The following is a 22,006-nucleotide window of genomic DNA, read 5'->3' as shown; positions in this document are numbered from 1 at the left end:
ATGACACAGCTTTGTAAAGGCAAAGCAATATCATCTCCATGGAGACAGACTTACTTATGGTAAGTAAAGTTACTTAATGCACCTTTAACTTTGAAGGAATTGTAGATGTATAATTGAGCACAGATTTTCTGCACAAAATCTTCCTGATTTTGTCAAATTTCAAGTCCTTGTGCAATGTTTGGACACAGATTTGACTTGTAATTATTTTCATGTTGCATATCATATCCTGCAATTATCGCAGTATGCCAGTAATTATGTATACCTGTAGCCTTAAATCAGGTTATATTTCCTTGTGGGTGCATTAGTATTGCGTTGCAGGTGCTCTTGCGTGTCCTTGTTGGTCCCAGAGGAGCAGAGAGCAGCAGAATGGTAGTGGTCAGGTGAATAATGAGAAGTGCGTCACATTTAGAGCCGCTTCGTTAGCATTAGTCAATGTCACTCTGTCGCTCTTGTTCCAATAGACGCAAAGCAGGCGACGACTCCCATATAAAACATGCCAACAAGAAGGCAGGATTCTACCAGTTTAGATCTTGGAAAGAAGACAAAGAAGAGTTTGCTGCAAAGCTTTTACTGCAACACTCAACAGTATTTTAGGAGGAGCTGATGATTTTGTTTTGAGGTTTGTTGATTTTCCATAGAGCAGGGTAAGATTTTAAAATGTAAGTGGTTTGAATCATAGTGGTCAGATAGTCACCTCATTCCGCCCGCTTCTGACGGCTGCTTCCATTGTTAGCATTTTTAAAGGAGATATACAATGTGTTTTTTTAATTTAGTGATAAACTATTACATGTGCCGATTATTATTTTACATTTAGTTCATTATAAACTGCTAAATTGATCTAAAACGGCTTTGTAATCGAAATGGTAAAACTGTTCAAAAATGCATCACTGATAAACCAAGTCTCAGGTGCATTTTACGTCCCTGAACATGCTCGTGTATGACCCTGTTTCTATTTTTTTAAACAAATGTAATTAAAAGTACAGACAAATAAGTAGACGCTCATGCTAGCAACACGGCTAGTCCAGAGCCCTATAGCCGTTAGCCTTAGTCCATATTCAAACTCAAATGATGAATAATCCAGATGGTGTAAACTGGTACTAACTCATCGACCGCATCATGACATGTCACAGCTTCATTAAAAGCCATTGTTGAGTGTGTAAATCTTTTGTTGTTTTATTATGTGAAACTGGCATCTGAGCTTAAGGCTAAATGACTTTAAGTTGATATTTCTGATCTTGTGTGCTCAATATAAGCGTCTAGTGACCTCTGAACATCCTCTTTTACATGTCACTGGTGAGGAAACTAGATAAGTGGCATAAATATCATGAAATAAAAGTTTGATTTACTTGAAAATGTGGATTTGCTTCATCATTCATTTGTAAGTAAAGGAACATTGACATAAGTCTGGTTAGCATCGGCCTAGAGATCGAAAGAGAATTTTGCGTCTATAAATGTCTATTAATAAAGTGGGTATCCGAGGCCCTCTAACAGGCCTCCTCCAAGTTCAACAAGTACAAGAGCAAACGCCCATATCAGGAGCATATTGAGACACAAAACAAGACGAAGAATAAAGTGGTCAAACAACCCAAATGTGTTCAGTTTTTCAAGAACGCTAACGTTAGCTGCGGGCTAAATGCTACTGCAATGCTAGCACCATCTGGCCTGTTGCATTCTAACATCTACACAGTTTACTTGAGGTCAACATTCACTTGTGACGTGACATGACGCGTATCTAGAGCGTTAAACAAGCTCCAAGTGACATGAGCAATAGCGCTGTCATTAACCGTGGTAAATACAGGGGAGGTGGCTGTTTCATTTGGGTCGTCTCCTCTTTGGCGTTGACAACGTTAGAACCACTTCAGGTGGAGCTGCAGGAAATCTGAGTTTCAGCTGCAGTGAAACTCTTAATGCAGTTAGACCTCCTGCTAATGCTGTGATACTGATCCCAGAACAGGCAGATCGTTCAGGGGCGTTCAGGGGCGTTCAGGGCCAAAGGGAGAAGAGCAGCTGTGAACACGATCCTCACGCTGGCAAACCTCATTAAAGGTGTTTATTAAAGAGTTGCTGCTGAGAGAAGTTTTGTTTCAGGTGTTTTTCTCAACTTTTTTGTTGGGATAAATGGGGATTCAACGCCAAATTTAGTGTATTCTCTGCTGGCCAGAAAAAACATAATTTCTTTGTTAGGGACAGTTATAAGAAAAGACTACTCAATTGTACATATCAAAAACAAAATCATTTCTTTTGAAGTATACGGGTATTTCTGCTTTGGCTCTTCTAAATGTACTTCAGTATTTTAATGATTGTAGTTTAATTGGTGTTTAAAATGTGATATAGGCCCACACTTTTGACCTGGTTGACTGGTTGACTGATCCCAAATGGAACCAATTGGGAACATGACTAATAATTAAGTACATTGATTAAAAAGCAACTAAAAATGCCCTGTAGAGCAGTGGTTCTCAAACTGTGGTACACGGATTCCTCAGCAATTCAGTTTAATCCATGTTTGTCCTTGTTCAGACCTAGAAAAGCAGTTGTGAAGTCCTTTTTTCAGCCATAGTTTGGACCTAGAATAGTCCTGTTTTAGACCTAGTTTAGATATGGTGGTACTTGGAGCGCCACATGTTTTCTTTGGTGACGCCTGGTACAAAAAAGTACAAGAGAGTACCACAATATTAGTGATGTGAACAAACAGAGTGCCATTTTTGCCTCCATCCCTTGTGTTGTGACATTCAGGACATTTTTGTCATGTTTTTATGCTCGATCCGTCTATGAAATATCCGTGGACCCAATGAACCCACTCTCTACACAGTTTTTTTTTAACAATTAACTGCCTAAATATTCATTCATGTCTGGCTAGATGAGCGCACATGGCAGACGTGTGGAGTGAGAGCAGGTGGCGTCTTGTTACTGCTGCTGAAATCCTGCTGAATATGCATTAGGTTTCTGACATAAATCTCTCCCTGGTTGAATCTATCCGCTATTTGGCCGCAGTACATGGCGAGTCCTCTGGCTTTTGGAGCAAGTGTGGCTCTTCCTCTTCGAGAGTCCTTCTGTTATTTATATACCTCCTCTGCTCTTCTCAGATTTACTCCTCCTCCTCCTGACACCGTTGTCCTCACTGCAGCTCGGCAAATGTCCCGGTGTCGACTACAATAGAGAAGTGAACTGCTGCAGGACACGACCCAACATGAACTATAGTGAAAGAAGCAGACATTGCACTGCGACTAGAGCGTGCAGTAAGGGTGAAGCGTTTTACCGATTGTAGCAAAAAACGTACACAGGACAGCGTTGAACCGACAACTTTGAAACTAAACTACTGAATATTTGAGAGAGTTAAAGTGATACTGTGTCGGGCAGCCTTTCCTGCGGGACGATCCTGCAGTGATAAATCGGTCTGGAGAACAACCAGGACAACCAGCTCCATGAACAGGGGGTGATCTGAGGAAATGTACAAACTTTTAATAAAATACAACAACATTAAACCTGATTTAACATGTTTTGCCACTTTAAATTACACTGCCTGTCTAAGAAAAGGGGCAGACGCTCTAATCTTTCATAGGGCACATTTAGCACATTACAGCACATTCGCTGTGACAGTCAGTAAACTTCTGCCCAGGGGCAATTCTAGGGAGTGTGGGGGCCCTAGGCAGAAATTCTTAGGGGGCCCTACCACGGTGTACCACACAAAAAATCTTCAAATATACTGCCATCTTTTCCCTGACCACAGGATTTGTCTTTGAGAAGCCACTCCTTGCACCAGCTGAGTTTAAATAGCGTGTTGCAGTTGAATGATCCTCATCCATGCAGTAGTTCTCCAGAAGGAGGAGAGGACCTGCTGTATTTGCTCCACACTGTGCTGCATTGAATTATAGTAGAAAACATGTGGGATTATAACAGCTTTATGTGGATTTATCACTCATTAATCCCACACGCCACAAGAGCTGGCTGTGTTTCTCTACGTGGAGCCTTAATGTCATGATCAAATACCACAATATGCAGCATAGGTATTTTCAGTACATCCTTCACAACCAGAACAGTATTAGTGGTAGAAAAAGGTTCACCTCTGCGCCGCCTGTACAAGCACAAACTGCAGTGTGTGTGACCTTTTATAAGTGCTGGTTCTTTCCTTGTTCAACCAGGTCCCTGTGTTTTCCACAGAGTGAAGGTTACAGTTCCCGGAGCGACTCCTGACGTGGTGACAAGATGACGCTGGCAGGTAAAATAATCCTGGTTCTCTCTTTTCCGCCGCTGTGCGCACAATAAAATGTCTGACCATTCCGTTTATTTCAAATGTCGTGTCAAAGCAGAACACAGTTTTTGATTTTCGAGACGTGAACTACTATTTAATCTTCTCACCACCGTTTCTGTCTTGATTTTGCTGGGTTTGGGTTCAGTGTCTTTATTTGGAAATTCATCTCGGACACGGAATAGATAGAAATAGATAGAAATAGATGGAAAACATGACATAGAAATGAGAATAATACATGTAACGATGAGCATTCTGCCGTATGGCCTGGATTTAGAAGGTCGAAAAACCGTCAAACGACCAAAGACAAACTGCGATTTGTATTAAACTTGTGTGATATTCCGGAATCTCGGCCGCTGCGTCTTCAATCAATCTGTGTCAAACATCTCCCTGGTGACTTTTATAAATGCAACAGCAGTCTCAGCTCACCAGTACTTTGTGACTTAACCGCACAGAGCCTGTAGAGACTGAAACTCTGTGGTGGGATCTGATTGCGTGGTCATCATGTGACTGCGTGCCGTCCTACACTTCTCACGTCTTGTTGTGTCACATCCATAAATCGCATAAAACAAAACAACAATCAGTCAGTGGAAACCGGCTTTTGTGCTCATGTTCACCCCAACTTTTCACCCACATTGAAGGAGAAAAAATGCATCGATTTTGGGTCAAAACTCATCATTGTTTTTCCATAATCTTTTGTATTGACCATCTTAGTTTCTAGTTTGTCCAGCCCAAATCTGAAAACATCATGACGACTTTATTTCTTTATTAAATCGACTCTCAGTCCATCATCATTAAGACCTGAAAACTCTGTGTCCTCAGCCCTAAACTCTGAATCTGTGTGTGTGTGTGTGTGCGTGCGTGTGTGTGTGTGCGTGTGTGTGTGTGCGTGTGCGTGCGTGCGTGTTTGTGTGTGTGTGTGTGTGTGTGCGTGTGTGTGTGTCCTCAGCCTACAAAGAGAAGGTGAAAGAGCTCCCCCTGGTGTCTCTGTTCTGCTCCTGCTTCCACCCGCAGATCGAGAAGAACACGTACAAGGCAGAAGGTGAGTCCTATCGGCTTCATATTCACACTGTGTTATAGTTCAAATGTCAACTCAAAGAAGAAGAAGAAGAAGAAGAAGAAGAAGAAGATAAATACTACCTGAAAAATAAATCATTTAATTTTTATGGTCAATGCTAATGGTAAATTAAAAGACAAGACTATGCAGCAGCAGCAGCACTAAAGCAGTGACATCTCCTTGGAGACAAGCAGGCTGCCAACTTACAAGTCAGGTCTGTGGAAAGGCAAGTCCAATAATGCAGTAGTAAGGAGAGGACACATGTTTTTTAGAGTAGAATGAAACGTTCCACTGCATTTTTTTTTAATTAACAAACAAACAAAAGGCCCCGTAATCACATAACACATCTGATCCAATAACCCGCTCATGTGCAGACAGTTTGTGTGTTTGAAGTGCCTGCTGCTGTGCTCAGATGCCGTGGACCTGGGCTGGTGCAGTATGAAAGACGTGGAGGTGATCGAGCTGAACAAACGTGCGTCGGGACAGGCCTTCGAGGTCATCCTGAAGCCCCCCTCCTTCGACGGGGCCCCTGAGCTCAACACCTCCATGCCCCAGCGCCGGGACCCCTCACTGGAGGAGATCCAGAAGAAACTGGAGGCTGCTGAGGAGAGGAGGAGGGTATGGAACTGTCAACTCACATCACATGTCACATATTATATGACACTTTATAATTTATTACTTTATTTATTTATTTATTTTGAGCATATAGCAAAAAGAAGACAAATCATGTAAATTTACAATGATCAACATTATCAGCATTAATGAGACGTAGTAAATCATGTAATTTAGCTCGAAAAGGAGTGGGATTAAGTAAATACTACTTCCTTTTTTTTCTCATTTTATATATTACAATATGGATATTTCAAACTACATTTCGATACTAAGGAAAAGGCTTGATACCAATGTCAATGCCATAAGTAATTTTCAACATTAAATAATTGCAATTCCTCATTGTTCCCATAAGTTCTCACAAAAGTCAAGATAATTCTAAAACTGCTCAAAAAAGGTCACATTGTCATGTTAATGTGATTTTTATTTTGGATCAATATTTGAACAAATGAGTATCCAGTCTTGTACTATCGTATCTATTATTATCTGAGTTTTGATACTTTTGGCAAGCCTACTTTGGACTAAGAACTACTTTGGCTTGTATTACAGCCAAAGATAAAAGGAATATAAAGATAAAACATTAAACTTCTGCAAAGAGAGTGTCTAATTGAATAATCTATCATTCAATTTCTTATTCACCGGTTTCAGGCAAATGATTTCTTCCTGATTTGAACGTTTAGTGAGGCCCTTTCCACAATCACAAGATATAATACTTTTTGCTGTTGCTGAGACAACAAAGCACTGATGAAATCCATGTGCCTGAAACCCCTGGATGTTCTCACTGAATGTGTGTCGCTTCATTGCAGGGCAGGAACACCTCAAAAGCCCAGACTGTTCCTAAACCCAACTGTGAAATTACAGATTGTCAAAAAGAAAGATTTGCTAAGAAAAGGCAAAAACATGAGAATCTCCACCTAAAACATAGCTCCCATTATCAGACCTTTCACCATAGATTTAAACCATTGAAATCAGTTGTTTTCATTTCCAGACCTTCTGTAAATGTTTCCATGTTGAGGAGCAGAAAGGCCCTTTCACCCTCACAGTGACTGACAGACGCTTGTGTCACTTTAGATCAACCACACCTTAATTGTCCTTGAGAAAACATGAAAAAGGGTTTAATGAGAATGTTTCAGGCTTAGTAATTAATCTCATAAGATGTCAGGGTGTTAATTAAGTAGTTATCGAGCCTGAATTTGCTTTTTTAAGGCTAATAAACATGTCATTACTAAAAAGTGTAGCCAAACTCTCTTGCACTTTGTAACGTGAGCCAGGTGCAAAGACAAACGGTGCTATTCGTGGGTCGTCGGAGCTTTGTCGAGGTCCAGCGGCTGCCTTTGTTGCTACAGTGATTTATCCAGAAACTGTGAGGATCTGCGGAGAGATCAGAGCAAGAGGAGAGAGGAGAGGAGAGGAGAGAGGAGGCAGGAGGTAGGACGGAGGAGACGAGGGAGCAGGATGAAAGAGAGATGAGCACACAGAGGTTGTTTTCACCAGAACAAAGAACTGCCGTGACGCAATCTTGGCTTGTTCAAAAGACAGGAAATGATTGAGACGGGCTTAAAGGTGCACTGCGTCGCTTTTCGGGTGCAGGGTCGCCACGGAGACGTCTTAACATTGCCTGGAATGGTAAACAGTGCGGCATTATCTTGCATTTATTCAGTTGCAGGTGTTTTTTGTTGCTCCAGAATGACAAGAAAGACGTGCATTCTTCTCACCATGAGCGCGATCGCTTCTCCACAGATCTGACCTGTAACATTCCAGGCAAAGCAATGGAGACATGCAAGAAAAGTTACATAGTGCTTCTTTAATTGAGAAAGCGCAATACGGCGAAAAGGAAATGAAAGAATCGCCATTTCTCTACCTCATGTTGATCTTTCTTTCTATTTGATTTGATTTTTTTTTTCTTTTCAAAATTAAAATCAAACATCTCTCAGTATTTATTTACAAAACATGAATAATACAGACTTTTAAAGCATTGGCATTTATCAAAAAAAACAGCCTAATCACATATTTTTACCGGTTTTATTGGCTGTAGATCTTTCAACTGAAAAAACTCTACTTCATCGTCAAAGTTTGGCATATTTGACACGTCTAAACTCACACTTCCCGCTCTGAGTCGTCCTGAAACATGCCTGCGACAATGTGACTTTGTGTCATGGATCTACTCTATGGTTCTGTGTCCGTCTGCAGGTCCAGGAGGCGGAGCTGAGGAAACACTTGGCGGGGAAGCGCGAGCACGAGCGCGGCGTGATCCAGAAGGCCTTCGAGGAGAACAACAACTTCATCAAGAACGCCAAGGAGAGGCTGGAGCAGAAGATGGAGGCCAACAAGGAGAACCGGGAGGCCCTGCTGGCCGCCATGTTGGAGCGGCTGCAGGAGAAGGTACGAGGCCACAAAGCTCTGTTCCATTATGATCGCTGAGGACACGTTCTCTCTGACTGCAGCGAAAGGAAAGGGATTAAGGAGAACAGACAATGATGACCATAAATTGTAGAAAAAACTGACAAATTGTTGAATGTAGAGCAAGTTTTTGATTCGACATGTTACTCCTTCTTAACCCATTTCTCCTAAAAATGTAAATATTCCATAATTAAATTCTTAATTCATCATTAACAACAGGCCCACCTTCGCAAGTATTATTGTAGATTTCATAATTCCTCATTAACAAATCCTCCTAAAAAATACTAAAGCTACTACATTCATCTTTAACATGGAGTACTAAAGTATACGCATTTAAATTCATTATTTCTATTTTTAATTGAATTGTCTTAGCCATGGAGCATGTGTCTGCACTATAGATGCTAATTGATTAAATTGATCAAATTTATGATAATTGATCAAACGCGTGTGTGTGTGTGTGTGTGCGTGTGTGTGTTTGGTGTGTTTGGTGTGTGTGTGTGTGTGTGTGTGAGTGTGTGTGTGTGTGTGTGTTTGGTGTGTGTGTGTGTGTGTGTGTGTGTGTGTGTGTGTGTGTGTGAGTGTGTTTGGTGTATGTGTGTGTGTGTGTGTGTGTGTGTGTGTTTGGTGCGTGTGTGTGTGTGTTTGGTGTATGTGTGTGTGTGTATGTGTTTGGTGTATGTGTGTGTGTGCGTGCGTGCGTGTGTGCGCGTGCGTGTGTGTGTGTGCGTGCGCGTGCGTGTGTGTGCGTGTGTGTGTGTGTGTGTTTGGTGTCTGTGTGTGTGTGTGTTTGGTGTATGTGTGTGTGTGTGTGTGTGTGTGTGCGTGCGTGTGTGTGTGTTTGGTGTATGTGTGTGTGTATGTGTTTGGTGTATGTGTGTGCGTGCGTGCGTGCGTGTGTGCGTGCGTGGGCGCGCGTGCGTGCGTGTGTGTGTTTGGTGTATGTGTGTGTGTGTGTGTGTATGCGTGCGTGTGTGTGTGTGTGTTTGGTGTATGTGTGTGTGTGCGTGCGTGTGTGTGTTTGGTGTGTGTGTGTGTGTGTGTGTGTGTGTGTGTTTGGTGTGTGTGTGTGTGTGTGTGTGTATGCGTGCGTGTGTGTGTGTGTGTTTGGTGTATGTGTGTGTGTGCGTGCGTGTGTGTGTTTGGTGTGTGTGTGTGTGTGTGTGTGCGTGCGTGTGTGTGTTTGGTGTGTGTGTGTGTGTGTGTGTGTGTTTGGTGTGTGTGTGTGTGTGTGTGTGCGTGCGTGTGTGTGTTTGGTGTGTGTGTGTGTGTGTGTGTGTGTTTGGTGTGTGTGTGTGTGTGTGTGTGTGTGTGTGTGTGTTCTCTGCAGGACAAACACGCAGAGGAAGTGCGGAAGAACAAGGAGCTGAAGGAGGAGGCGTGTCGGTAAAAAACAGACGACACCGAGAGAGAGAAAGAGGAACATGAAGAGGATTCGTCCAAAAAGAAAATTCAAAAAAGAAAACAGCGATGAGAAAAACTTTTGATATTTAATGTACGTTGATGAATAAGCTGTACAAAATTACGCCAAAAATGTGTGTCTGTTTCTGAAGGGCGCGGGACAAAAGACCATTGTGCTAAAGCAAAACAGGGAAAAAATGCCCAAATGAATGTTGATATTTGAGACTTTTACCAATGATCAGATGTAAAACTAATAGTCAGATAATTCATGGTTTTCTTTCTCAACTTTAATCCATTAAACAAAACAACTGTTTATTGTCCCCAAACGCTCCGTCTTCTGAATGTTTGCGACAAAGTGGACAGTGGACAAAGCCAGAGCCACGTAACGTAATGAGTAATTGGCTTTTATTATTCTTGAAACTCAAAACCAGACGTAGTTTCCTTCATCTCTTCCCACAATTTGGCTCGTATCACCACGGAAACCTGACTTCTGCTAACTGCGTTTGGGGCCTAATTCTATTCTCTTCATTAACAAAACGTTAGTCTTTAGCTCCACAGGGACATTTGTTTCAGAGGTTAAATCTACAGCATGTTATTATCTGTTCCTTACACAGTTTTTGTGAATTGTAAAGGTGCAAACTTTTCTGGAGGTCAGATCTGTGGAGAGGCGAACCCACTCTCAGTAATAATGCTTGTTTTGCGAGGCACTTCTCAGCGATTTAACCTGTAATTGACAATGAAAAGACAGAAAAGTTGCATTGCGCACCTTTAAACCACATCATCTTACCTTGCACTATTTACTTACTCACTCACTGTTAAGTTTTGTCAGTATTTCGCGTTTTCACGGCCGCGGAAACGTGAAGAAAACACAGGACAAGCCTCGGTTTCTTTTGCCGCCGCCGTGGAAAGGGAGAAGCGTGCACAAAAACGCTCGTCCACACGGTATGCACTCGTCACTAAGCACAAGTCACAAGCACACGCGCGCCCACACCGAAGACGGACGGGACCTCCCCCCCCCCCCCGGCGTTCAGGACGGCCGCGGGGTTTCGCATCGCATCTCCTGATTGGCGGAAAGTGCTCAAAATGGCGCCCGCGGATGAACTCGACCGTCGCGATTGGACGGAGACGCTCTTGGCGCTCGCGGGTTTATTGTAACGCTCTGTCTGTGTCTGATGTTTGTCTAAAGGCGGTCGACTGTAACTGTTTGGCATGGTCAGTAAAAGCAACTTTAAGACGAATCTCGCTGTGTTTTTTTTGCGCACGTACGACTCTATGACGTGAGCGAAATGTGAGAGAGCGTCAAATCTAAAGCATCTCTCAACGATACAGTAGCTTATTGTGTTAAATGTCAGGCGGAGATTTGTCTTTTAGAAGTGTTTCTTTATTCTTTATGGGGATTCATTTGAGAGGAATAGAAATGGACAATTGAATCCCATTTGAATATTGGTTTTCACAGAAAGACGATGTAAAACAATTGGACAAATCTAGAATTTTGGGAAGAAAATGCAGGAGAATTGTGGTAATACTAATTAATCACTAATAAACAGATATTTCACTTGATGACTTTCTAGATCATGAGGTGCCAAAATCTTTTCTAAAATAATTATGTAACCACCACTGCGAAATTAAATAGATAGCAAATAATGAATTATTATTAGCTGTCAAAAGATGTAAAAAATAAGCTTAGTGACATTTATTTGAGCACTTTAACGTGTAATTTGACATAATTTAACAAAAAATATACAGCATTTTAAAATGTGTTTTGAATTCAATGTAATTATTGTTGATTTATGGCTCAAAATCCCGGCTCAGTGCCCCGCGACCTCCACTAAATAACAAAATATCATAAATAACATTTAAATGTAAAGCATGAAGCGACCTGTAGAGGGCCGCATTTCACTTCATTATATTTACGTTTCACAATAGAAAAATGTATCTGATTATCTGTCATTTCTTTGTCATAACAAGGTGAGGAGTGTATATAATGACAAATATTGATATAGTGTGAGTTTTAAGGCTTAAACTCATGTGTCCCAGTGATCAAAACAAAATGTAAAATGGTCGAGTGATAGTGTGAGTTTATAACAGTTTAGTTGTAACTAATAACCGTAAACTGATTTAAAGTGAGTTTAATTTCTGCCTTTAAAAAACAAACCTTGAAAGAATGAGTCCAAGTTATCATAAGGGAAGACAGTACGTTCTTAATGAAGTCATTTGTTTACCTGATGTACGAAGTGGTAATAACTCACATTGTCTAGTTAGAACAATTGGTGTAACTTACATTTATGATTTATTTTAATATATCTCAGTGTGTTTAAACAACCTAAAACTTTAAGGCAGAAATTGTGCTTAGGTTTGTGAGTTAAATTAATATTATTATCCTTATTCAATACAATGTACATCACAAGTTTGATCACAATTTATGAACACTACTGTCTTTAAAGGTTCACTGTGGTTAGTTTTACGTAATTAAACAGACCATCATTGGATTTTTATGTAATACAATATAAAATTGTTGATACATTTAATGTATCAACTCCGGAACATCTTAAAGGGGCACGACATCTTCATTTCCTTATCTCCATGGAAATTATATTGCTTTGGCGCTTTATCGCTGAGTCAGATCTGTGCAGAGACGAGCCCACTCTCAATAACAATACACGTTTTTTGAGATAACTGTAAGATAGAAAAGATGCCACTGCGGAACATTTCATCTCCACAAGACGGGCTGGTGGAACAGCCTCCAACAGAAGGTGGAACAGCCTCCAACAGAAGGTGGAACAGCCTCTAACAGAAGGTGGAACAGCCTCCAACAGAAGGTGGAACAGCCTCCTACAGAAGGTGGAACAGCCTCCAACAGAAGGTGGAACAGCCTCCTACAGAAGGTGGAACAGCCTCCTACAGAAGGTGGAACAGCCTCCAACAGAAGGTGGAACAGCCTCCTACAGAAGGTGGAACAGCCTCCAACAGAAGGTGGAACAGCCTCTAACAGAAGGTGGAACAGCCTCCTACAGAAGGTGGAACAGCCTCCTACAGAAGGTGGAACAGCCTCCAACAGAAGGTGGAACAGCCTCCAACAGAAGGTGGAACAGCCTCCAACAGAAGGTGGAACAGCCTCTAACAGAAGGTGGAACAGCCTCCAACAGAAGGTGGAACAGCCTCCAACAGAAGGTGGAACAGCCTCTAACAGAACGTGGAACAGCCTCCAACAGAAGGTGGAACAGCCTCCAACAGAAGGTGGAACAGCCTCCAACAGAAGGTGGAACAGCCTCCAACAGAAGGTGGAACAGCCTCCAACAGAAGGTGGAACAGCCTCCTACAGAAGGTGGAACAGCCTCCAACAGAAGGTGGAACAGCCTCCAACAGAAGGTGGAACAGCCTCTAACAGAAGGTGGAACAGCCTCCAACAGAAGGTGGAACAGCCTCCTACAGAAGGTGGAACAGCCTCCAACAGAAGGTGGAACAGCCTCCAACAGAAGGTGGAACAGCCTCTAACAGAAGGTGGAACAGCCTCCTACAGAAGGTGGAACAGCCTCCTACAGAAGGTGGAACAGCCTCCAACAGAAGGTGGAACAGCCTCTAACAGAAGGTGGAACAGCCTCCAACAGAAGGTGGAACAGCCTCTAACAGAAGGTGGAACAGCCTCCAACAGAAGGTGGAACAGCCTCCAACAGAAGGTGGAACAGCCTCCAACAGAAGGTGGAACAGCCTCCAACAGAAGGTGGAACAGCCTCCTACAGAAGGTGGAACAGCCTCCAACAGAAGGTGGAACAGCCTCCTACAGAAGGTGGAACAGCCTCCTACAGAAGGTGGAACAGCCTCCAACAGAAGGTGGAACAGCCTCCAACAGAAGGTGGAACAGCCTCCAACAGAAGGTGGAACAGCCTCCAACAGAAGGTGGAACAGCCTCTAACAGAAGGTGGAACAGCCTCCAACAGAAGGTGGAACAGCCTCCAACAGAAGGTGGAACAGCCTCCAACAGAAGGTGGAACAGCCTCCAACAGAAGGTGGAACAGCCTCCTACAGAAGGTGGAACAGCCTCCAACAGAAGGTGGAACAGCCTCCTACAGAAGGTGGAACAGCCTCCTACAGAAGGTGGAACAGCCTCCAACAGAAGGTGGAACAGCCTCCTACAGAAGGTGGAACAGCCTCCAACAGAAGGTGGAACAGCCTCCAACAGAAGGTGGAACAGCCTCCTACAGAAGGTGGAACAGCCTCCTACAGAAGGTGGAACAGCCTCCTACAGAAGGTGGAACAGCCTCCTACAGAAGGTGGAACAGCCTCCAACAGAAGGTGGAACAGCCTCCAACAGAAGAGCTACACAATGAAAATGAAATACTGTCTGATAGAAGGAGCAACCGGTTATTTCAATGTCATAGTTTGACACGTAAACAAGTCACAGTATTTAACATCCAAATAGAGAAACACAATATTTGTATTCTGTTTTATAAATAGTCTAAAAATAACAAATTTTATCAGAAAATCTGATAATTTTTCCTTTATATTTTAGCATGAGAATTTAAACTTTTCGATACCTTAGTCAGTATTAATATACTGATATTTGGTTTGATCTGCCCATCATTAATGCGCTGTTAGTGTGCTAGACGTCGTTAGCATGCTAGTTGTTGTTAGCGTTAGCAAAACTTGCTCTGGTTTTAGTGAAAAGCGCTTATAAACTAAATAATTAGGATGCTGAGAAGGCCTTAGGTTAGTGAGCGATACATGTGGACCAGTACAAAGAGTTTAAAATTGACTAGTTCAGTTAATTTAACATAGGGTTAGGGTTAGGGCGCAATGGACAATTTTTCGTGCGGACTGATACAACACACACGTGCGTTTGTTTATTAGCGCGACGGATCACATCGCATCTCTCGTCTCCCGTAGATTTCCATCTCTTATGAGTCAGCTCGAACTGTCTTTCTCCGTCTTCATTTTGTCCCGCACACTGAGGGAACTATATTATGATAGATCAATGCGCTTAGACACACGGAAATGTGGGACGAGCCGCACGCGGCTGCAGGTGAGCGATAGGTGCGTTTTATGATTGATACGTGGCAGGACTAATCGGCAGTGGAAATAAGACTCAGATTTGGGCCAAAAAATCCATTCAAACTTTATGACAGTGAAAATCAGGCACAACACCTCTAATAATACTTTGTAAAATAAATAGACTAAACATTCTGTATTTTTAACCGCTTTTACCGAACAATGCATGACGTGAAGAACATCTATCTCGACTGGAATAAATAAATGAATCTCAGATACAGGCCCTTTACGTAGCATTACATGGCGTGTCCATAGGGGGGCACTGTTGTGTCAGTTGTGTGGGAGCATGTTGGGCGTGACACAGGTGCAGCCCACAGACACAACCTCAGAGCCCAGTCTGAAGTCGTACCTCTTCTGGAGGAACGCTTTACCTCGACGAGCTTTGCGTCGTGGGACTCTGCAGGAGAAATACACCAGGAATAAATCGTCTGCCTTTCCATTTGTAAGATACGACAAGAGTGAAAATTCAGCACAATAATAACAATCATTTTTATTTTTTTATTTTTTGGACACTATTTTTATTTTTATATTGGCAGAGTTATGTGAAAAAAATATGTATACTATTGACACAAAAAATGTCCAAAATGTATATTTCTTTTTGTTAGCATCTTCTGACAGATATTATCATGAATGAAAATCGTGTCTTGTGGAGTCATATTTTGATTTCTGTCAAATACATTTGGCCTTTGAAAACATTGTGATAAAGAGAGAAAACGTTAAACCTTAGATTACAGTTTAAAATTACACTTATCTGCATAATTATCAATTACAAATAACAAGTAAAAATGAATTTGTGTCTTGAATTGACAAAAAGATGGCGCTCTCGTTCAGTGGTTTGCAAACATTTGACACAAAAGCCCAGCAAAGAAAATATTTGGTCTGGATCAGGTCAAAGTGGCCTGCGTAGCCTACGTTTACAGATTGATCATGAGAATCCCATAGTGGCCTTGTACCTGTGCAGGACCAGGAGCTGATAGTAGATGGGTTTGGCCTCCAGAGACAGGTCTTCTCGGCCGCTCTCGGGGTTCACACAACCCGATGTGAGACAGTGTGCGTGGGACAGACACCGGGGCACGCGAGAGTCCACACACTCCGTTCTGCACAACACAAACAAGCGAAGAGGAAAATAAGACTTTCGTAATACTCCATTCTAAACTCCTATGCACATTGTATTTAATTTATGTTGTGTAAAAGATGATCTTCATCTCTGTATCAATATATGTATTACAAGTCCGTACAATTTACACTCCATAGATTGAACTAAAGGGGAGTTTAGACCCAGTGTTCCTGTTACAATCCTATAAGTCCTAGTTTGGACTTATTGGACTTAGATCAGGCTCTAAACAAACTACAAGCTTGAGGTCGTCTTATTGTATATCTTTGGATGACAAGAGGATTGTACCTGTAGAACCATGGAGACACTGTGGACCCATGGAGACACTGTGGACCCATGGAGACACTGTGGACCCATGGAGACACTGTGGACCCATGGAGACACTGTGGACCCATGGAGAAACTGTGGACCCATGGAGACACTGTGGACCCATGGAGACACTGTGGACCCATGGAGACACTGTGGACCCATGGAGAAACTGTGGACCCATGGAGACACTGTGGACCCATGGAGACACTGTAGACCCATGGAGACACTGTAGACCCATGGAGACACTGTGGACCCATGGAGACACTGTGGACCCATGGAGACACTGTGGACCCATGGAGACACTGTAGACCCATGGAGACACTGTGGACCCATGGAGACACTGTGGACCCATGGAGACACTGTGGACCCATGGAGACACTGTAGACCCATGGAGACACTGTGGACCCATGGAGACACTGTGGACCCATGGATACACTGTGGACCCATGGAGACACTGTGGACCCATGGAGACACTGTGGACCCATGGAGACACTGTGGACCCATGGAGACACTGTGGACCCATGGATACATTGTGGACCCATGGAGACACTGTGGACCCATGGAGACACTGTGGACCCATGGAGACACTGTAGACCCATGGATACACTGCGGACCCATGGAGACACTGTAGAACCATGGAGACACTGTGGACCCATGGAGACACTGTGGACCCATGGAGACACTGTGGAACCATGGAGACACTGTGGACCCATGGAGACACTGTAGAACCATGGAGACACTATGGACCCATGGAGACACTGTAGACCCATTGAGACACTGTAGACCCATGGAGACACTGTAGAACCATGGAGACACTGTGGACCCATGGAGACACTGTGGACCCATGGAGACACTGTAGACCCATGGAGACACTGTGGACCCATGGAGACACTGTAGACCCATGGAGACACTGTGGACCCATGGAGACACTGTGGACCCATGGAGACACTGTGGACCCATGGAGACACTGTGGACCCATGGAGACACTGTAGACCCATGGAGACACTGTGGATCCATGGAGACACTGTGGACCCATGGAGACACTGTGGAACCATGGAGACACGTACCTGTAGACCCATGGAGACACTGTGGACCCATGGAGACACTGTGGACCCATGGAGACACGTACCTGTAGACGCATGGAGACACGTACCTGTAGACCCATGGAGACACACTGTAGACCCATGGAGACACTGTAGACCCATGGGGACACGTACCTGTAGACCCATGGAGACACGTACCTGTAGATCCATGGAGACACACTGTAGACCCATGGAGACACTGTGGACCCATGGAAACACGTACCTGTAGACCCATGGAGACACTGTGGACCCATGAAGACACTGTGGACCAATGGAAACACGTACCTGTAGACCCATGTAGACACTGTAGACCCATGGAGACACTGTAGACCCATGGAGACACGTACCTGTAGACCCATGTAGACACTGTAGACCCATGGAGACACTGTAGACCCATGGAGACACGTACCTGTAGACCCATGGAGACACACTGTAGACCCATGGAGACACTGTAGACCCATGGGGACACGTACCTGTAGACCCATGGAGACACACTGTAGACCCATGGAGACACTGTAGACCCATGGGGACACGTACCTGTAGACCCATGGAGACACGTACCTGTAGACCCATGGAGACACGTACCTGTAGACCCATGGAGACACACTGTAGACCCATGGAGACACTGTAGACCCATGCCATGGGGACACGTACCTGTAGACCCATGGAGACACTGTAGAACCATGGAGACACGTACCTATAGAACCATGGAGACACGTACCTGTAGACCCATGGGGACACGTACCTGTAGAACCATGGAGACACGTACTTATAGAACCATGGAGACACGTACCTGTAGACCCATGGGGACACGTACCTGTAGACCCATGGAGACACACTGTAGACCCATGGAGACACTGTAGACCCATGGGGACACGTACCTGTAGACCCATGTAGACACTGTGGACCCATGGAGACACTGTGGAACCATGGAGACACGTACCTGTAGACCCATGGAGACACTGTAGACCCATGGAGACACGTACCTGTAGACCCATGGAGACACACTGTAGACCCATGGAGACACTGTAGACCCATGGGGACACGTACCTGTAGACCCATGGAGACACACTGTAGACCCATGGAGACACTGTAGACCCATGGGGACACGTACCTGTAGACCCATGGGGACACGTACCTGTAGACCCATGGAGACACGTACCTGTAGACCCATGGGGACACGTACCTGTAGACCCATGGGGACACGTACCTGTAGACCCATGGAGACACGTACCTGTAGACCCATGGAGACACACTGTAGACCCATGGAGACACTGTAGACCCATGCCATGGGGACACGTACCTGTAGACCCATGGAGACACTGTAGAACCATGGAGACACGTACCTATAGAACCATGGAGACACGTACCTGTAGACCCATGGGGACACGTACCTGTAGACCCATGGAGACACACTGTAGACCCATGGAGACACACTGTAGACCCATGGGGACACGTACCTGTAGACCCATGGAGACACGTACCTGTAGACCCATGGAGACACACTGTAGACCCATGGAGACACTGTAGACCCATGCCATGGGGACACGTACCTGTAGACCCATGGAGACACGTACCTGTAGACCCATGGAGACACACTGTAGACCCATGGAGACACTGTAGACCCATGCCATGGGGACACGTACCTGTAGACCCATGGAGACACTGTAGAACCATGGAGACACGTACCTATAGAACCATGGAGACACGTACCTGTAGACCCATGGGGACACGTACCTGTAGACCCATGGAGACACAGACAGGTTGGCCGTCTTGGCGCTGGAGGGAGGGGAGAGTCTTGGGGTGTGGGCCGGGTCCATGAACAGTTTCACGGTGCGACCTTTAACTCGGCCTCCTTTGGGCAGGTTGTTTTTGGACTCTCTACAGCGGAGAGGATCCAGCAGAGCCAGCAGCAAAACAGCTCTGAACAACTAAAACACAAACACACAACAGAGAAAGAAAGGTAATACTTATATAATGGTTATTTACACCTAAAAGTACTATAAGAGGATTCTGGATGTGACTTGCAATTCATGTTTTACCGTTATGTGAGATAAAGCAGGTTAGAAAAATACAGAAAATGCAATAAAATTGCCTATAAAATCAAGATGATTAGCTAAGACACACTTTATAGAAGGACAATATGTCCCAAACTTTACCTGACCATGCATCATGCTTAATGTATTCAAAACAAATATATATATTTTCAAATCAGAACTCTGCAAAGGAATCATTTTAGAACTCTATAATGTATAACTGATCTTAACATTCAGTCAAGAAGATAGAGCCAAAATAAGTGGAGAAAGAGCTTGTAAAAACAGATGAAGAATTGTAACACATGCACATCTCACACAAAATCTCACGTTTGGAAAGAATTCTGTTGGAAAAAAGGATCCGATATTTTACACCATGTCAAAGGGCATGACTGAGATTAATGAAGCGCTGCAAATGATGAACATCAACATCCCAATAATGTATCTGAGACATAAAACTCCTGCAATGGAACCAATAGATGGATACATTTGGAACATATTTATCAAACATTGGATATAAATTTGACAAATATGACAGAAATATTCACCAGCTACATTATTTTAATATTCTGTGTCTTGTTTTTTGTTCCGTTTTATGAAATATGAGTTAAAAAAACAAATAAACAAACCGTTGTTTGAGTAACAGAACAATGCATGCTCTGCCAAAAGCCACGTTTAGTTCTTAAGACATGCACTAAAGTAAAGTGAAAAGGTGCACAGAATCTGCCTTTTGCAAACGGTCTTGAAACTAAACTGTAGTTTAACTAATGTGTTTTAAGCTCCATTAAAAGTTGTACTCACCAGTCTCATGTTGTCAGTGCTCCCTCCGCTCTTCTGGTCTGCTCTGTTCGTGCTCACGGTTTATACTCTGCACATGGAGGGTGTGTTCCTTCCTCTGTCTCTGGCTCACTTGTTTCTTTTGTTTTACTTACATAAGTTGCCTTGGTGTTTGTTTCCCAGTTCCTGACCCTATTACCTTTTGACACATATTTTTGTCTAGGACTGTAAGGTCCTACAGCTACTCATCAGGGATGTGGGAGCTGCAGCCAGCTAACAATATGATTCCCATGGGCCGTTACAGGGCTGTTAGGGTAACAGAGAAGATTAGTTTCAGGAAACATAAAACAAATAGAACAGGACAGGCTATTATCAGGAGGTTCCACCAGGTGGGCAGGGCTTTTTCAGAACAGGATCAAATCAGACTCCAGATGACTACAACGGAATATTTTTCTACGATGGGGCACTATTGGAGGAATGAGGGAGAACACCGACTCTAGGACTGTTGATTATTTCAACATATTCAACCCTGGAAAGGTGGTCTTCTCATTTTAAGCAGAGTTTTTATCCTCTGGCCATAAACATAATGAACAATAACTTTAAAGAGGACTGAGGCTTGTTATACACTGCCTGTCCAAAATATCGCCACAGAAAAAGGGGGACACGCGCTAATATTTCAAGCCTTTAGCTTTGATTACAGCTCGTATTCACTGTGGCATGGTATCAATACGATTCTGCAATATTAAATGAATATATTTCCAAGTGTTGCAGATGTGTAGTAGTTTCTGCTTCTCCTTAGATATTTTCTCTGCTTGATACCAATGATTTGACCTGAAAGAAACTCATGCAGCAAATATCCCGCAGGAAGCTCTTCCCTAAGGTATTTGCTTAGCCACTTTTTCTTTTGGATGGACTGTATATTTACTGTGTTGATTTTATTCAGCAGAGTGCAGGATCAAACCTCTTTCATTGATTACAGTACCTTGTACTTTATGCACATGACTAATAACTAGTTGATCTTGTGGTTAACACCATCTTATTGTACTTTATGGTAAATGAACACTGTACAGTCAAATGCCCTGAATACCAGCGAAAGGTTTCAGTTTCTATAAGACAATTCTGATGACAAACCACAACAGAAAACAAAGTGCAACTATCTAAATAAACCAACAAACAAATAACTGGGACTAAACCTGGATGGATGGAAATATTAAACCATGGTCTCGTTTCACCATGTGGGAAATGATATTTAAGATTAAGCTAAAATCGTTGCTTACTTTTTAACAGCTTGAATATTTTGGTAACGTTTATCGTGTTACTTCCTTGTTAGACGTGAGCAGCAGATGTGAAATATGTAAAGGGACAAAAACCATATACTGTACATTACACAATAGTTAATATTATAATAATAATTTGGCAATTCAACAATACCTGGTGGCACCTTTATTTTGTTAAATGATTGTTTATCGGACAAATGTTTTGCCCCTTGTGGAATTTCTCCTCTAACGATATAAAGAAGTAAAGTAAAACAATAGAACAGAATAGTTTAATTCTGTGTACAATCAGAATGAATCTCTTCCTCACACACGTCTCGTTTCATCTGTCCTTACACTGCACTGGTCTCAATAAAGGGACCCACGTTCATCTTATAGATTACAGGTCAAGCAGATGGTCACATGACCTACTTCAATATACAAAAATCACAAGTATACAGGCAGGAAGGAAAATGGCAACAGTACATCCAAACAAAAGGATTACAATCTCAATATAGGAACAAGGAGAGTTGGACACATTTGCATCAAGTCAGTTCACAAAAGCATCACAGCACAGACATGTAATGATCAGTTATATGCTGAAAGGAGGATCCATGTTTGAACTGGAGACAAGAAGTCTATCGTGTCACAAAAGGTTGGGCCAAAGGACATTATCTCACAA

At 43.1% G+C, this 22,006-nt stretch overlaps 2 protein-coding genes across 2 annotated transcripts in view; one reads left to right on the top strand and one right to left on the bottom strand.

Moving 5' to 3' along the window:
* stmn4 (stathmin-like 4) overlaps positions 1 to 10,948 on the top strand; it is a 14,145-nt gene extending 3,197 nt beyond the window's left edge. The window contains exons 2-6 of the mRNA XM_072443916.1: positions 4,159 to 4,216; positions 5,196 to 5,288; positions 5,716 to 5,921; positions 8,103 to 8,294; positions 9,640 to 10,948. Of these exons, the coding sequence (XP_072300017.1) occupies positions 4,204 to 4,216; positions 5,196 to 5,288; positions 5,716 to 5,921; positions 8,103 to 8,294; positions 9,640 to 9,699 (564 nt within the window). The 5' untranslated portion in view covers positions 4,159 to 4,203 and the 3' untranslated portion in view covers positions 9,700 to 10,948. The remainder of the gene's footprint in view (positions 1 to 4,158; positions 4,217 to 5,195; positions 5,289 to 5,715; positions 5,922 to 8,102; positions 8,295 to 9,639) is intronic.
* A 3,862-nt stretch (positions 10,949 to 14,810) lies between these two features.
* On the bottom strand, positions 14,811 to 20,139 carry il17a/f3 (interleukin 17a/f3). The gene is made up of 4 exons (XM_072451670.1): positions 20,096 to 20,139; positions 18,999 to 19,192; positions 15,710 to 15,853; positions 14,811 to 15,153 (listed from the first exon to the last, which is right to left on the bottom strand). The coding sequence occupies exons 1-4, from the start codon at positions 20,102 to 20,104 to the stop codon at positions 15,027 to 15,029; spliced, it is 474 nt and encodes a 157-aa protein (XP_072307771.1). The 5' UTR covers positions 20,105 to 20,139; the 3' UTR covers positions 14,811 to 15,026.
* Positions 20,140 to 22,006: the final 1,867 nt, after the last annotated feature.

This window comes from Eucyclogobius newberryi, unplaced genomic scaffold (genome assembly GCF_026437365.1).
Source record: "Eucyclogobius newberryi isolate DKJ021-1_F unplaced genomic scaffold, fEucNew1.0.hap1 SCAF_1, whole genome shotgun sequence".
Lineage (NCBI taxonomy): Eukaryota > Metazoa > Chordata > Actinopteri > Gobiiformes > Gobiidae > Eucyclogobius > Eucyclogobius newberryi.
Note: the sequence above shows the minus strand (reverse complement) of the source record. Positions and strands in the feature narration are given on the sequence as shown.